The sequence below is a fragment of the Perca fluviatilis genome, chromosome 8, assembly GCF_010015445.1.
Source record: "Perca fluviatilis chromosome 8, GENO_Pfluv_1.0, whole genome shotgun sequence".
NCBI classification, from domain to species: Eukaryota; Metazoa; Chordata; class Actinopteri; order Perciformes; family Percidae; genus Perca; species Perca fluviatilis.
The window spans coordinates 8,333,886-8,351,478 of NC_053119.1; the positions used below are offsets into that span (position 1 = coordinate 8,333,886).

The 17,593-nt window shown below is 38.6% G+C and overlaps 1 protein-coding gene across 1 annotated transcript in view; it reads left to right on the plus strand.

The window, feature by feature from the left end:
- Positions 1–17,593, plus strand: part of kitlga (kit ligand a) — a 32,962-nt gene that overhangs the window by 9,288 nt on the left and 6,081 nt on the right. The window contains exons 2-6 of the mRNA XM_039808940.1: positions 12,260–12,370; positions 12,894–12,950; positions 13,394–13,546; positions 14,290–14,470; positions 16,393–16,443. Coding sequence (XP_039664874.1) covers positions 12,260–12,370; positions 12,894–12,950; positions 13,394–13,546; positions 14,290–14,470; positions 16,393–16,443 — 553 coding nt within the window. The remainder of the gene's footprint in view (positions 1–12,259; positions 12,371–12,893; positions 12,951–13,393; positions 13,547–14,289; positions 14,471–16,392; positions 16,444–17,593) is intronic.

Genomic DNA, 17,593 nt, shown 5'->3' on the forward strand with positions numbered 1-17,593 from the left:
ATACATATTGCGAAAGGTTGCAACATATCGCAATAGACACTATGAGATTTTTTTATGTTAGTTGAAAGAAAATATCAGTAGACAACTGCACTTTAAAGTGTAACTATCATTCTTTTTTTAGTGGTGCCTGTTATTGTCAATTTAATGTTCAATTTGTTCACTAAAAGAATGTTAGAAATGATTTCCCTTCATCTGTTTTAAATTCAACATGCAATTTGTTGGATTTTAGAAGAATACTGAAAGCAAAAGAGGCAGATCTGAGTACATTTTAATATCTTTTCATTTATCACAAGTAATATCGTTATCGCGATTTAATCAACAACGTTATTGCTTATTGCATAGTTTCCTCTTATCGTGCAGCCCTACCGTGCAGCTGTTAGTAACACGTCTCCAGACCTGCATAGCTTCACTCATAGGTCAGAGACACCACTGGAGGCCATCTTTCGGTGTGACCTTGTTTTATGTTTTCATAAGTTGCCAATAAACAGGCCCATCACATTGCTTTGGAAATTAATATCTTTATTTTAAATTTGTCAGTCAGGGAGGCATTCAGTAATGTCTTACTATCTGTTTTATTATACTTGTGGTTTGTCATTATATTTCTTCACGTTTTGCTCATCTGTCCTTCAAGCATTTAAAGCCCAGTTCAGACAAAAGACGAGACAAGTTGAAACTCGCAACTACTTGCAATGTGCCTGTCTGCAGCATTCTAAAACCTGCCAGTCTGCACCAATGTCACGAGACGGTGTATCATTTCCAACTGTCTGTTCTAACTTCCGACTTTCAGTTTTTTTTTTTTTTAGATGGATAAATCATTAGTTGAGTCTAAATATGAATATGGATAGTGATAGTGAGATATGCTACAGTTGCATTTCTAGTAGTGATGAAACCGCGAAAACAATTTCTCCGATTGACTGCTTTTTTCTCTCCCTCTCTGCAGTCAGTCTCCAGCTCGCTTGACCACATACTGTGCTAGCGGGCTGTCGTTGAGCCTCTGTCTAAAACTCTGCCATTTCGACCAGTTGACAGTTTGCAACATAGGAATAAAATAGATTAGGGATCATTTTATTATTATAGTTTGTAGCTGACTTTACAAGCAGACAGATGACGTCCCTTACGTTCTAAAACCAGCCTCTGGCGACTCAACAAGCTGAGTCGCAGGCAACGCCATCAGCTGGCTTGAGTCGAGCTGAGACGGGCCGGTTTAGTTCGCTGCAACTTTACCATACAACGTTCTAAAACGGTTTCGTCTTTTCGCAAATCTTTGGTCTGAACTGGGCTTTAACTCTTTGCAAGTGCAATGCAAAATGCGATGCTGATGTACCAATCAGGTTTAGCCACATACTAACCTTATTAAGTGGATCAGGTATTAACCAGAGCCACATTAAATGTGACTGAGGTCCTTCCTGATGGCCTGTGACAGTGTGGTGTGGGAGATGAACAGGATTTTTCTCACGTCAGAAAACAGCATGAACCAATAGAAAATGTTGGCACTGTGTACTGTGTATATAAAAAAACGTCATAAACATTGTAAACATTTCAATGATCTGGGGGGAAGCGTGTGGCTGGGAATAAAGTGGGAATATTAAACACAGAATGTTCATCTTCCACTAGGCTGCACAATGTAAAGTAATGTTGTAAACTATACTGAATTAAAATAATTTTGTCTGGGCGCCGGGGTAGCTCACCTGGTAGAGCACACGGCCATATGCAGTGGCTCAGTCCTTGCCGTAGCAGCCGCTGGTTCGGTTCCGACCTTTGCTACATGTCACTTTTCTAAATAACGCCTAAATTGCTACGAAAATATCTTTAAACAATAATTACAAAACAAACAAACCTGAGAACAAACCTTTTAAATGGAGCATGATTTTAAAAAAACAAGAAAAACCTAAACAGGTTAATAACTCTGAAACATATGGATCAACACTAAAACCTCCTGAAAAACACAACCCGGTAACATTTTCTTTGGCACGCCTTCATCAACTGCCATGTTTTAATCCTCATTATGAAACATGGGAACTAATATTGCATGGCAAAATTCTAAACAATGATCTAGACAAAAGATTAGGATAAAATAACCATCTCTGACAAAACAGGCTGCATGTTGCTATGGTGGACTAATGTCATGCAAGGCCCTGTGTTCCGCTTTTATGAGATTATGTGGTTAAGAGGGCCACGAGGCCGGCGGTCTGGAGAGCCTGTTCAGCTAATGATACCTCAGGTTCAAAGTGGTGGTGGAAAATGAGACGGGGGGGTAATCATCCTCCGCGTCAATATGATGAGGGCGAGCAGGCCTCGAAAACCGTAATGCACCTGACAATGACGGACAAGAGGGCTTTAGTTTCAAGGGTTGCCCCTGACTATTCAACTCTTTCAGTTTGATATCAGCTGGTTCTGCTGTTGGCTAAAAAATAAATGGTAGATTTGCTTCACCAAAGACGCAGCGACAGCATTGTTTTCTGTGTTCCAGATAGCATGGGAAATCATTTCTTTCCCTGTCAGTGCAGCGGAGACTTCAGTCTCGTAAGGTTACTCAGAGTGAAGTTGAAGTTATCTTGCTTTTCTCACTGAAGCCGTGTTGTTTATTGATATGTTTGGCCCAAGCTGTGTTGGGAGGCCATGAGCATATTTGGAACTTGTAGAAACAAGATCTGTTTGTTTTTGCATGGGTATTATTTTACTGAGGTTTTTCCCATCTATTTCCTTGTTGAAATAAGGCAGCTCACAATAAGACAGGAATTTTGGCTCCACTTTGCATCTTGGTTTTTATCAAATTACTGCATCATAAAACATTATAAGAATGTTGTAAGCATCATGTAAATATGGTTAAACCTGAAGAACTGCATTTATTACCACGGTTGGGAAAGTTCACTTTCTACATGAACTAGTTCAAAGTTCAGTTCACAAATTTTAAAATGAACTAGTTCAGTTCATAGTTCATACTTCAAAAAATTTTGAACTAATTTCACAGTTCCAAAAATGAACTAGTTCATAGTTCTTTTTTTCCCATATGTTGCCGCGAGCTATTATTTTTAAATAATTATTGCCACAGCCCATATAGAACCACAGACGGCAATTATTTTATCAGTTTTAACACTGAAACTATGCGTCAGATTTCATCTTTGTATCCAATCAGTTCAATGTGCTGTTTCAGGTTTGCTGTGGATGTGACTGAAGTGCGGATTTTCTTTTTGAAAGCCGGCGGGCAAAGTTTGCACAGAAATGTAAGATTTTTTGCATCCTCACCGACCTTTTTTTCCGTTTAAATGATCATACGAAGCCTCCTTGTTGCTTCGTTGCCTCCATGCTGCTTTTTGTTTTGATGACGCATGCAATGGTGCGACACTGGTGGCTGGTGTTGCCAGATTGGGTGTTTTTTCCGCTACATATTAAGGCCTGTTTACGCTGTGTTTTAGCCGGGTTTTGCCTGGAAGGCTCTATAGAAATCTGGCACCCTATTGAATCAAGTTAAACTGAGAGAGAGTGCCTTTCACTGACACCAGAATGAACGGGTTCACAGTAACGTTCATCAGGCAGTAATAGGCTACAATACGTTCAGTTCACGTTCACCCAAAATATGAACGAGTTCATGAACTATCTAGTTCAATGAACGCTTTCAGGCACAACACTGTTTATTGCAATAATAACTTTTAGTTACAGGCTACATTTGTATGTGTGACTAACAACGTTGATATTTTTGTAAGACTAGCTCCACTTTTATATACTGCAAGAATTAAGAGATTAGATAAATCAAAGTAAAGAAGTTGAAGTAGAAGACTACATTTCAGTCTAAAAAGATTCCTCTAAGCACTGTAACTTATTTTAGTAAAACCAAACTGAAGTGGCTGCACCTCCAATTAAATATCTTAGTCTACAGTAGTCGTATCTAAGTAATGTGCAGCCAATAATCATATACATGCAGTTTTGGGAATGTCCACATCATGGTTGTCAACATTTTCTTGAATGTCAAGATTGAACACCCAAATGCATTGGACGGACCCAATAACTCTGACATGGCCGGGATTAAGTTTAGCATCAGTGGAAAATATATTGAATACAATATACTGTATGTTGCAGCACCATAACCATTACAAGTATAGCTGCACTTAATTTAATTTATTGGAATATTCTTACAGCTACACGATTGCATTTTGATGGATATAATAGCAATTGAAAGCATATTATTGCACCCCTCATATGTTGAATTTCCATACGGTTTGTATAAAAGTGGTAGAGCTCATGATGTGAAGTGTTTTCAATATGAAGAAGAAGAATAGAAGAATGCCTTTATTTATCCCGCGAGGGGAAATTCACAATTTTCACTCTGTTAGTACAGTTGCAAACACATTAAACACAGGCCTGAATTACACACATGCTCAGGACCTATACATGATATACACACTAATGGAGAGATGTCAGAGTGAGGGGGCTGCTCCTTGGAGGAGCGCCCCGAGCAGTTGGGGGTTCAGAGCTCACTGTGCTTCTAGTGTTTACTGCCTGGAAATATTCAAATATAATTCAATCACAAAACACTTATAATGTCTATATCTTGATTTAGACCGTTTTTCAATTGCACACTGAGTTAGCACAGGCGAAAGCCTCTGTGAATACGCCTGCACCATGGACTGTAAATTTGGAAAATGTGGAAAGGCCTTAAAGCTGCATTCTATCTCATTTCCATCACGGGGCGACTACCCCGGTTGCAAAATATAAGTCTGTGAAGTTTATGGAAAAATAACCCTACTTCTCGCTCGATTTTCTACCTCAGTGAACATTTTCATAAGGACTTTATTGTCTCAATCGCTAGTTTAAAGTCTTCTTGATCAAGTGTAAAGGTGTGTTCAGACTGAATCTGAAGTACAATTTTTGCCCCTCATCATTTAACAAAGTTTTTTGTAGTCCCTGTTTATTGGCAACAAACAGCCAGTGCACCAATAGTGCAGACTTTGTGGCTAGCTGAACCACTGGCAATACAATGTGTGCATGGAGTCTATGTGCATGCGTGTGACAGCTTTAAGACAGATTTCAAAACCTACCAGCAAGTCCACCTTTGTTGGCTTTTCCTCCAGTCTTCTCTCATTTTCACTCATTCACAAGGCTTTGGAATGCATGCAAATTTTTCATAAGCATGTTGTAGCTGTTTCTGGGGCGGTTACATATTTGCCTTAGTTCTCTTTGCCATGAGCGTACTTCACATTCCCTTGTGTATTTCAATTGACCAATGAATCAAACTGCCAGTTCAAGCAGTTCAAACCAATCAGTGTCAGCATGATGGTATCAGAGCATCAGAACATGGTGTTTTACATGTAAGTTATACAAAGTCCAATATGAGCTGTCTAGACAGATCAATACTGTGACAGCCAAAGGTTTGCAAGGAAGTGCTGAGACACCAGAAGGGTTTTATGTGAAATCTTTAGTGGTAGGTCTTCTCTTAAACCTTAAACGGGATAGACAATTTCTACAGGAGTATAATGAATGAAAATGCATACTGTTAAATCCACTTAACAGGTTATATAGTTTTATGGATTTCCATTCATTTTTATGGATCAGAATTACTGATTAGATTGCCGTGTTTGCGATCCAGAACTGTGAATCCTGCCATTTTTAGCGATAGCCTTTTCAATCACAAAATTTTACATCCATAGCTGAATTTTTGAATTAAACAATATAGTAAAACATAAAATTATATATATATTTTTTTTTTTACATCAGACCTTTTAATAATATTATATGATTGAAAACTAGAGAGCCCTTGCAAAGTGCAAAACTGCACCAATGCATTAAGTAGAGACTGGTCAAAAGGCAGAAATGTCAGATTTGGACCAGCATCAAAATCTAATCAGTTGCTTCGTTCCCCAAGGCACATTTGCACACCAAAGTTTATGAAAATGTGTTCATGTTTCATTTCAGAAAGCCACTTCACAACTTGTCAGCACCAAAAGCTCCAGTGAAATCTGAACTTCCGACTTTCCGTCAGAACTTGCGGTTCATCTAACATTAGTAGCTTTCAGCTGGCTTGTTTCATGGGCTGTGAACGTGTCTCATAAAGACCTAGAGAATGTCAGCCGATATCGCTGTCATCACTCACGCATCACATCCTGCTGTGTATACTGCTGTGCTTACTTGGCCCTACTTGCTCTCACAAAAAAAAAGCCACAGGGATGACCATACGTTTTAAAAGAATAATAAAAGCAAATGGCAGGGAATACCAACTTTGAGCTCTGCTAGCGATTCACAGCTGCTCTGCTCTCAGCATGACTTACACATGTTGCGGAAAAGATGTTATCCATTTACTGGTTTTATTCTTCATATTCTCAACACATTTTGAGAGAAACATAATTGGTTTTCTGTATCTGTGTGTGGTTTTGTTTAACATTTAACATTTTTAACAAAGAAAACAACGATGTGGGACCAACATGTGTGATGTTATAGGAAGCACACACTGTAAGTGAATCTAGTTTAGGAGTGGCAGTGCTCATAACATACACCAGGCTTCTGTGCGACAGCTCTTCCCTGTTGGTTTTTGGCTGTGTTTCAAGAAGACGCACTGCACTGGATTGTGTATTTATTTTGACACTGATTTAATTGATCGATTCATTTTTTTCAGCCCATCTGCAAAGGATATCATGTAATTTGCTGTGTGATGTTTGTTTGACATGAAAGCATTAGCCACCGCCTACCTACTGAATTATTCTTTCTTTGCTACACGTATTTCATTACTTTGTGGTAATTAAGTTCTACCATGGACTGTAACATTTTTTGTGGAAAAGATGCCTTGGTTACCTTGTTTCAAGCCATTCTAGCGTGGTATAGAAAGCCTGCAGGAAGACTCAGCTCGATTTCTGCCAGTTCTCATTAATATTAAACGAGCTAAGCTGCTTGACTATGATTGGCTAACAGCTAGCCAATGAGAGCCTGGCTATCAGCATCCTTTACCCAGCGCAACTGGGCGAGCTCATGAATAGTAATGAGCTCAGGCAACATCACATCAGACTGACCAGCTTTTGTAATTATTTGTACCTCTTATTTCTTTTCAGTGGCTAGAGCTGACAGAGGAGGTACCAGTTTATTTTCATATTCACAAAACTCATATGGACCTAACATATTTTAAAAAATGCAAGTAAAAACAGTTTTGTGTGGCAGGGCACCTTTAAACAAACTTTGCAGGGGTAAAACAGGGTAGTGCCGGAGAAAGTGTTGAGTGAAATTTGCATTCATTGAAACCTGTTAGCCTATGGTGAAAGTGTCATGAAGAGCTTTAGCGCTTTGGTGCAACTTGAAGTGAAATTTTAAAAGACTATCAGGGGCACTTTACTAAAATATAAACCTGCACCTTCCCCTGAAAACTAAAACAAGTATTTTTTTTTTCCTGCTGAACTGAGAAAAAGAATTCGAGGGCTGACCTCGATAGAGAGAAATTCTTAGTCAACTAACAATCGACTTTAGTCAATTAGTTGATTTAATCATCAGATCTGTAAAACTGAGTTTCTCTACAAAGAATCATGCAAAAGCACCACTTTAATTCTTGTGTTTACCAGAGATGCACGCATACGTTTCTTGGAAAGAAGTCACTCAGCATAAAGAAGCATAAAGAAATGACTAATCGACTAAAAAAATCTTGGTTGACTAAGACCAAAACGACCGAAACAATGTCCTCTCTGTTGCTTCCTGTAGTCCACAATCAGCTCCTTTGTTATGCTCACGTTGAGATGGAGGTTTTTGTCTTGGCACAAAGATGTCAGGGCTCTGACCTCTCTGTATGCCATCTCATCCCCGTTGGTGATCATTAGGCCTATAACGGTCATGTCATCAGCGAACTTGATGATGGTGTTGGAGCTGTGTGTGGCCACGCAGTCGTGTGTGAACAGGGAGTACAGGAGGGGGCTGAGCACATAGCCCTGGGGGATGCCGGTGTTGAGGGTCAGGGTGGAGGATGTGGAGAAGCCAATCCCCACTGCCTAGGGTCTGCCTGTCAGGAAGCTCAGGAACCAATCAAAGAGGGAGGTGTTGAATCCCATAGTTTTCAATCCCCATAGACCCCATGTTAAAATGCCCAACTTTACAGTAGAATTAAACATGTTTACAGCCTGGTACAAAAAAACAGTTTTAGTTTCTTTAGGTAAGTACACACTTTATGACAACTGTGTGTGTGTGTGTGTGTGTGTGTGTGTGTGTGTGTGTGTGTGTGTGTGTGTGTGTGTGTGTGTGTGTGTGTGTGTGTGTGTGTGTGTGTCATTTTCCGCTGTTGTGTAGCTAGCTCAAAGGTTGTTTTTTCCATTTAGCGAAGGGATTTTGAGAATGGAAACACCGAGAGGGTCAGGTTTATCCTGTTAATGCACTTCGGTTTATTGAGACTTCGCTTTTAGTGACCTGTGGGCTGCCGTCACAGGAGATGAGCATAGAATGTAGGTTTAATCGGCCTGCCTCAGCTCCATCCATAACATGTATTAGTGGACGTCAGGCACTGCCAAGATGGCGACGACCGAGGCTACCAGTACATGCCCACTTTGAGCTTAACTTGGCTCTTCAGAAACCTATGGGTGACATCACGGAGACTATGTCCATATTTTATTCAGTCTATGGTAAACACACTTGTTTTTTCATATAGTCAGTGAAACACTTTTAAGGTATACATATATATAGAGAGTAGTTGCAGGGGTTCCATATTACCCAGGAAACGTCAGTGAGTTGGGATATCACTTGAGATTTCTTGTGACTGATCATGTCTGGAAGTTCTTCAATAACATCTTCAAACTCAAAATTCCTCTTATGTTGTTGATTTTGTCTGATTTTAATTCTTTAGAAATAGAGAAAGTAGTGGAATCTATTAAGATTTGTTTAACAATTTGGGGGTCAAGTTTTGCTTTGCTGAACAACTTGAAACATGACTACTTGCAAAATCCTTGACCTTATGTACTGAAGTTGTATCTCGGGCATCTCTGATTTCATTCACTGTATCCTGTACAAATGTGGTTCATGACATGCAGAGGTTAAGGCATAACTGATGAATTAGAAGATGTCCCACATATGTCTTTTGCTTATCTGTCCTAAAGCATTACGTCCCTGATGATTACTTTTGGTGAGCAGTAGAAGCTTGGTGGAATTGAATTACATCCCATCTGTGCTTTACATGCTGCTTTTCCTTTGGCCTTTCCTGCTGTTGATGGATCATTGTTTCATTCTCTTCCTGTTGTGGCTCTGTTTGACAAATATATACTAACAGGAGGAACGTGGGTGGCGGACTCTGCCTTGAAGATTTCAAAATGACCAATCTGAATGGCTAAACTGGCAGGGAACATGTAGACGCCAAAAGTATGAATGTAACTGTGAATGAGAAGCAACGAGCTGCTGCAAAAGAGCAAGTATTGTTATCAAACCCTGCTTAAACAAACTACAGAACAACATCCTTTTGTACAGGTTGAAGTGACTGAAGATTAGACATAGCTCAGTCACTATTATATTTTTATCCCTCTCACTGAGTCCCATTTGTGCAACGCTCTAAAGCTTTTCACCAAAGGGTGGTTGGCTTTCAAGGTTGCTGAATTGTTTTTGGGTTAGGCTGTGGCTGGCCCTAATCTCTATTTAAGAGACCTGCCATTGCATAATATGGTCGGATTGGCACAGAGAAGAGGTAGGAGGTCAGCCAAATGAATGGCAAGTGTTAATGCACGGTAAGCCGATGCACTTCCCTTATGCAGTAAAATACCTCATCTTAAAGTTGCAGTATCCTTGTTCCCCAGTTCCCCTGTCCAGGACGCTCGGACATACCCTCCGCACTGAGTGTCGGTGGACAGCTGCGGACTTGTACCGATCAAGCAGCCATGATGTTTGTGCATCGACGTCGACTACTACTTTCCTCGAACTGCTTTTGCGACCGGCACAAGTCTTTATCTGTACGAGCCCATCTTTACCGCATCCACCCAAGAGATTGTCAGCTGTGTCTGCCTGGCATACTTTGTGTAGGATGGCAGATTTAACCTGCCAGTCCTCAGCAATAAAGCGGCATGTGTCGCATAGCTCTCCACTGTGAGGAACGTCCAGCGGAGAGCAACAAACTCAGCAGAAAAAATAATGGAAAAGAAGAATTCTTATTGTCAGTTAGCGGTCAAACCGTTAATCATCAACATTCCTTTTCAGTGTTTCTTACTAAAATGTGTTGTGTGTATCCTTTCCATCTAACAAAAGTGTCTTTTCTTTCCCATACAACATTTGCGAAGCTGATTTTTAAAACTATTTTTTAATCTGTAAATTTTTTACATCTGTTTGTCGCTAGCAATAATCTTCACTTGTTTTTGTTGGCGCATTACTACGTTTGCTTTATCATCACCAATTGTCGATCAGCCAAAAAAGGTATACTGCTTTTTTCAGACACGATACCTATACCGCCTTTACTAAGACATCAATTTGAGTTGTAAACAAATCACTACATCTTCTGTCCCTGGGCAATGCTGGTGAGGGAACAAATTGTATCCGATTATTAAACCCTGCACATCTTGACATCCAGATCATGATTTTATCTGACATCTGACATCTGCCTGTCTTGAACGGTTGCATCTGAACTTCACTCAATGTAAATATGTATGATGGTTTTGGATCACTTACCTGCATGTTACAACATCGAACATCACTGGCAGTTATTTTGAAGTTTATTTTTCTCACAGCCGAAAGGTTGACTGAGTTGGCTGAGAGCCAGCTGCATTGCAGTAACTGAAAAACAGCTTGCTGGTGGTCTGAAAAACGCTGGTCTGACCAATTAAAACAGAATGAAAGTTTGTCAGTTTCAAATAGTTTCTGTCATGTGTATAAAAGGAGCCTCTATTTACATCGAGAGAATGTTGCCTGGTGGAAGACTATCACATTTTACAGTAGTTGAGAAGAAAATTATCATTTGTATGAAAAAGGAAATTAGTTTGCATAGTCAAGACATTCATTCATTACCTATTTTGTATGGTTTACATACTGAAAGTAACGCTGTTGATTTGAAATGTAAAGTTTTTGATATGCGTTTTTATTCATTCAATTTCACATTCATTCATACATTTAGGACTACTTTACCCAAACAAACATAACACAAATTAGAACCAAGTCAAAAACGCTCTGTTACCCAGCTCAGAATTATTGTTTAAATAATGGATGTTAATGCTTAACCAACAACTGTTTACCGTGGAGCATTATGCACTTAAAGAGAGCACAAGCATGTATTTAAAACCAGTAGAATTTTCGTGGCCATCTTGGGTAAAATCAGTAATGGTTTTGCATTGTTTTCGAGCAAGTAATGATTGTGCATACTTGGCTGATGCTATTAGACCCAGGTCCAATCAGACTACACACAGGAGGGTTGGTCCAAAACAAAGACAATACTGATAATTCCCTCACCTTCGTTTGCAATACTGGTGTAATATGACACTGTGTGTCCTTGGTAAATACTGTGATGTGTCGTCATCAGAAGTCAACATAGTACTTAACATTTTGTATTGCCAGCTACACAAGTTGCTGTAAAATCACTGTAAATCACAGCGTATCATTGATTATTGCTGACTTGCGGAACAGAAAAGGCTGCTTTGTGCATATAATATCAGCCTGTAAATGTGGTTATTGGTTCGGGAAGGGTTATAGCTGTTAGGTATGGCCTGTTGGTGAGTCACCTGCAAAATCTGAAAATGTTTACAAGCTCTTAATAATCAATGTTTTTTTGCTCCGAAAAAGATGATATTCTGACCAAGAATATATATATTGAAACATATTGATATCCAACTCTTTCATGATGTTTAAAAGTGTTTCTCTTTCCAACCAGATGTGGGATTTTCTTTTGGGCATGCATCTCTACCCCAGCCTTGCAAACTGTTGGCTAGTTGATTTGTGTACAACAACCATAGCAACAAACAGAGCTGACCGTAAGCCGTAAAATGCAAAACTGCGTTAAAAACCCTGATTGAGACACATATTCTGAATGCGTTGTATACATGTCCAAAACATGCTTCTAAAACCCGAATAACACTGACATATCCAACATGTCTTAATCTGAAAATGCCTTCATTTGTAAAAAGGCCTCTTTTTTGGAAAATCCAAACGGAATATGCTGTTTACATGAGCCGTATGAAATTTGGAATATTGTCATATTCAGAAAATATGGAATATTAGTGTGCATGTAAACATACTCATTGATGTGTGCAGAGAAACCAGTGTACCATATGTTGTTTTTGTTACAATGTATGACATTTAGAAGATGTGACAAATTTTTTGATCTTTTGATCTGCAGATTTGGATACTGGTCTGTGTCCATTTACTGCTGTTCATCACGTTTGGGGTACATTCAAGTAAATTTGACGTCAACCCAGTTACAGATGACATCTCTAGACTTTCTATTCTGGTAAGAACAATACCGTCATTCAAACATTTCAAGCTTTAGCACCACTCTAATTATGGATATCACATTCATGCTGGACTTTGTCTTTATGATGAGTAACTATCATACCTCAAAATCAGGTCAGAATCATGGCTGCCACTACTGAGACAATTCTTTATCTGGAAGGATATATAATGTTATCACTCATAGTTTTTTCCAGTTGCATGGTGCCACCTGCTTTATGAGCAAAGGTTATATGAACAAATGTTAAAAACAAGTGAGGAAGCAAAAAAACCCATCTTAAAACAAGACAAAATCATCTTAATGACAGGACAAAAAAACATGATACACCAAGAGAGAAGGAAGCAAACTTGCTATGCGTTTATCTCACCAAATTAAAGTGTCCTGGACTGGCAAAGAATTAAGTGACTTTTTGTCATCATGCTACACAATCAACTTGCAGGTATATGATCTGACTTTATTAACTAGTGCTGTATTGCTGCTTTAAAATTTGAATGTTTTTATGCGTTTTCTTTTCTTTTCACAGAGACAAAATATTCCTAAAGATTACAAAATTCCTGTACACTACATTCCAAAAGAAGAGGTAAGATATTGTGTTATCCGCCCACAGTACCTCTTGTGGAATAATAAATTGGGAAGATAATTACCAAAATCTAATTACTAGATTTATGTAAAATTAAGCATATTTATGCCACACCACCTTTTTGCCATTTGCACACAAGCAGATGTCCTGACCATTACATGTGTATTCATGCTCCCAAGAGCAAGAAAGCTTTTTTTAGCTATACACCTTCATGCTAAACTTTGGCTGACCTTAGAACTATTGTACAGTGTAAATATTGTGTCATCTCCCAAATGCAACTGTGAAAGTAACATCTGACTAGGGAAGATTATTAGACTATGGTGGATATGCAGTCTATTGAGAGCTTTCTTGTTGGCGTTTTGGTAAATCTGATTAGCACACTATGTATTAAATGACCATACAGTACTTGCTATTGCTCATTAAATGCCTTGTTTTTCTTCTAGGGAGGGATGTGTTGGGTAAAATTAAACGTCTTCTACTTGGAGGAGAGTTTGAAAGATTTAGCACATAAGTTTGGAAATATTTCATCCAACAGAAAAGATATTAGCATATTCAACCAAATGCTCGAAGAACTGCGGCTCAACATGGGGTCTGTGGTAAGTTCATATTGTGGTTGTACCATAGACCTACTAAATGTGTCCAGTAAGAGATGGAAAACAGAAATAACATGTCCATTGTTGCTGCTTACTATAGGTTTGAAATCTTTGAAACTACAGTTTTGCAATGATCTAAATATTTAAAGCTGAAATCCATAAATTGTTGTCCTTTAAAGCAGCAAGAGGTAATTTAAATTATGTTCAAACCACAAAAAAGATGGCTATCCAGATTTGTACTTGTAATGCCTTCATGTATGCTAATGTTATAGCTTAGGGGACACGTTATACATGTAGCCATGTAGCTAACAAACCGTGTACAATTTTTGTTTTTTTTGTTTTTTGTATTTAACCTTTATTTAACCAGGTTAGTCTCATTGATATATAAAATCTCTTTTTCAAGAGAGACCTGGCCAAGATAGCAGAACAAGTTAGTTACATATAAAAACAATGTACAATGTAAAAAAAGTTCCCCTACAGACTATGGTGTTATGAGGCTAAGCATGGCTGACCAACGCTTACATTTAAACCTTTATTAGCATGTTTCTTTTGCAAGATGAGGTTCATTCATCCAACTAGCTGCCCATTACTTCCATTATTTACTCAATAAAAGAAATGCCATTGCTTTTGTTATGGATTTCAGCTTAAAAGGCAAGGTAATCCTCTCAACTATACCCTTGAAATGAACAGCTTAAAGACATATAAACATAAATCTCTTTGAACTGTGTGTCCTTTTGTCTTTGCAGGAGCCGATCATGTATGACTTTGAGTGCCACTACAGGAATGACAGGTGGCAGACAGCGCGGTACTTTGACTTTGTCAAAGACTTCCTTATAGCTGCACAGAATAAAGAAGATTCAGATGACTGTGATCCTCCTCCCTGTCCTACAACACCACACACAGTAACAACAAAAGAATATTTAACAGGTTAGTGTTTATGATATGTATTCTGCTTGTTAACAGAGTTAGTAGTTTTGCAACTGAAGATGCCGCTGGCACTTATATGACAACGACAAAAACCTACATTTTGAGGTGTGAGATCAATGAACTACAGCAGCTTTGTGTTTCTCTTTGTATGCATCTGGTTATAAGAATAATCATTTTCATTGTACTATTAGGAAAAGTCACTATCATCTATTTCTACAATTTGGCCATTTGATGCATCATAACACATATTTAGGCATAAACCAATCCAGTTACATTTTTTAATGACAAGATCCTTTTGGGAATCTTTATTGGTGAAAATAATACATCATGAAAATAGTGTTTAGTTGCAGCCCTACTGTGCCTTGCTGCTATGTTTATGGATTGATGGATTTTGGTGCAGAGTTGTTGGTGACTGCAGCCCAAGATATTTTCACTGAGGGCTTTACTTTGCATATTGCAATACATGTTTTCCAACTTTAATATAAAACATGCCAGTTGCCATTCAAAGATGTTGGCTCCTCTGTACATTTGATCATTATTGGTTAACATTCTCATCAAATTAGGTCAGGTAAGTTGATTACCAAAAACATTGTGAAACATTGTAATTTCCCCTTGTGGGATTAATAAAGTATACATTATTATTATTATTATTATTATTATTATTATTATTATTATTATTATTATAAAACTCATATTTGACAGTGGGTTTCAGTGAGTTTCAGTTTCACAGTTCAGATGGTTTTTGAATGAAGCTGGCCCATGGATCTGTCAGGAGAAAGATAAAATCACCGGAATGGCTGACAAGAAGACATTCTGCGTGTGATTTGTGAGGGTTTTTTTTAAATTATTTCTTAACCTTAGATAATCCTTATCTGTCCTAATTTGCTCAACGTTTTGTCACATCGATACCAGCAGAAGCTCAAGATTTACTGTGGAGCTGCAAGAGCTTTCAGTCAAGCTTTCAAAGGGTCACAAAATCACACATTGTCACGTACTTCTAGTTGTGTCTATCAGTTACCTCACTGTCAACAGGTTTCTTCAGAAAACAAAAGTAGTTCCAATGAAATGTGTTTACATCAATGTCTGGGAGTTATCCAGATTAACCAGAGCATTGTTCCTGGTGAGACACATGACAGATATGGATATCTCCAAAACCTCAACACATGAATCCAAACAATCCCATACCGCCAGTGCTAAGTGAGAAAATGTGTTTTTTTATGATTTGGGTTAACCAACTCTTTTACCGCTTTTAAGTGTTTTATTGTTGAAAACATTAGTGGCAGTGGACGATGTAGGTCACACTTCCCACAGACATTTTCCGAGCCCATCGACAGATTCCAACCAGCAACATTCCATTTACAAGTTCTGCTTGTAAAACCACCGCCACCCTCTTTGGACTATTGTGAACAGCCTCTTTTTTTTTTTTTTTTTTTTTTTTTTTTTTTAGGACAGCTCTCCTGTGGCCGTTTCGAGAAGCTTTTACTCCACAAACCATTATTTCTTCACAAGAACTTTGCGAGATAAAAACTCCAAACGGTCTCAGTGCTTAGACGGCCCATTGAGACACGGCTGAGTCACAGGACTGAGGGAAGGTGTCCCCAGGTAGTGCATGTGAAAAGGAAGAAAAGGGCCGAAACCTGATTGTGTACGTGTTGATTACAGAGCAATCTTCCAATCTTCCCAAGCGCTTGGCTTTTCTATGCCAGAGTGGTTGGATTAGATCTTGTATGTGTGTATGAGGAGGAGGGAGGTGGGGTACGAAAAATACCCGGCATCGAGTTGACTTTTTAGCACCTGACAATGAAATGTTTTACAGTATTCATACGGCACTAACTCTCCACCTTTTTTTTGCTTGTCTCCTCCTGTAACCCCAAACTCACCAACTCATCTCTTCTCCTTTTTGTCTTTTTTTTTTCACCCAGATTCGCCACTGTCCAGCAGTAAAGGCCCAGAGTGTGCAGGCTGCACTACACGTAAGTTTGCAATTCTCAGTAGTTCTGTGAAATCAAGTGCCAGGTCTGTGATCGGGTTTGCAAAACCAGCCCAGCTGGTGTGTCAAAGCAGCACCGGCTATAGTATTTTTGACACTTTTTTTTTTTTTTTTTTGGACACGAAGTCAACCCATTTTCAAATGTTTTCTTTCCTGTATGCCTTTTATCTGTGTGCTCCTCTGTCAATGATAACTGGCACTATACATTTGAATTTGTCTCAGTGGACTGTAGAACAGAATTGCCCTTTGGGGATAAGTAAAGCTATATGTCTGTCTGTATGTGTACTTTCCCTGGAGCTACTGTCACTTGATGGATTCATTCATTCATTCATGGATTGATGACAATCTGCAGGGCAAATTCCTCATCTCGTTTTATGTCTTGTGTTTTATCTTGTTGGGGCTTTTCTCTACCTGCCTTGTTGAGACTATTACTGTAAAATGTGCTGCATATCCCAGGAATGCCTTTAAGAGTTAGGTTCTAATGTGCATGTGTGTGTGTTCTGATAGGGCAACCTATAGCTCACCAGATAAGAGTATACGCCCCATGTAGGAGTCCTTGGCAGCGGCAAGGGTCATCCCATCCCTCTACCCCCTTTCCTGTCTGTCTACACTATTAATAAAAAAAGGCCAAAAATCATCTTTAAAAAAAAATAAATGAACTAATAAAGATTTTGTGGTCATAGGTGGTCTATTTGATACGCGATATATCAGGGATGCCTGGAGGGAATTTAAGATTAGATTAGATTAGATTCAACTTTATTGTCATTGTCACAAGTACAGAGCAACGAAATGTAGTGTCTAACCAGAAGTGCTTAAGCAGTGATTAAATAACATTTAAAATAACATATGCTACAGTATATACAGAGTGCAAGGTATGAATGATATATACAGTAAATATATAGATATGTGTCTATATGAGTGGCTATTACTACAGGTATGTACATTAGTATGAATTGCATTACATATGGCCAAAACATTTTTGCCCATAATTTCACACAAAAGGATAAAAGGATACAATTAGGACATGATGACATTTTATATTTATGATCAACTTCACTGTGATAGTGGTCTGCAAAAAAACACTTTCCTGGCCATAACTTCGTATTGACCGTATTTCACATTTGGTCGGATAC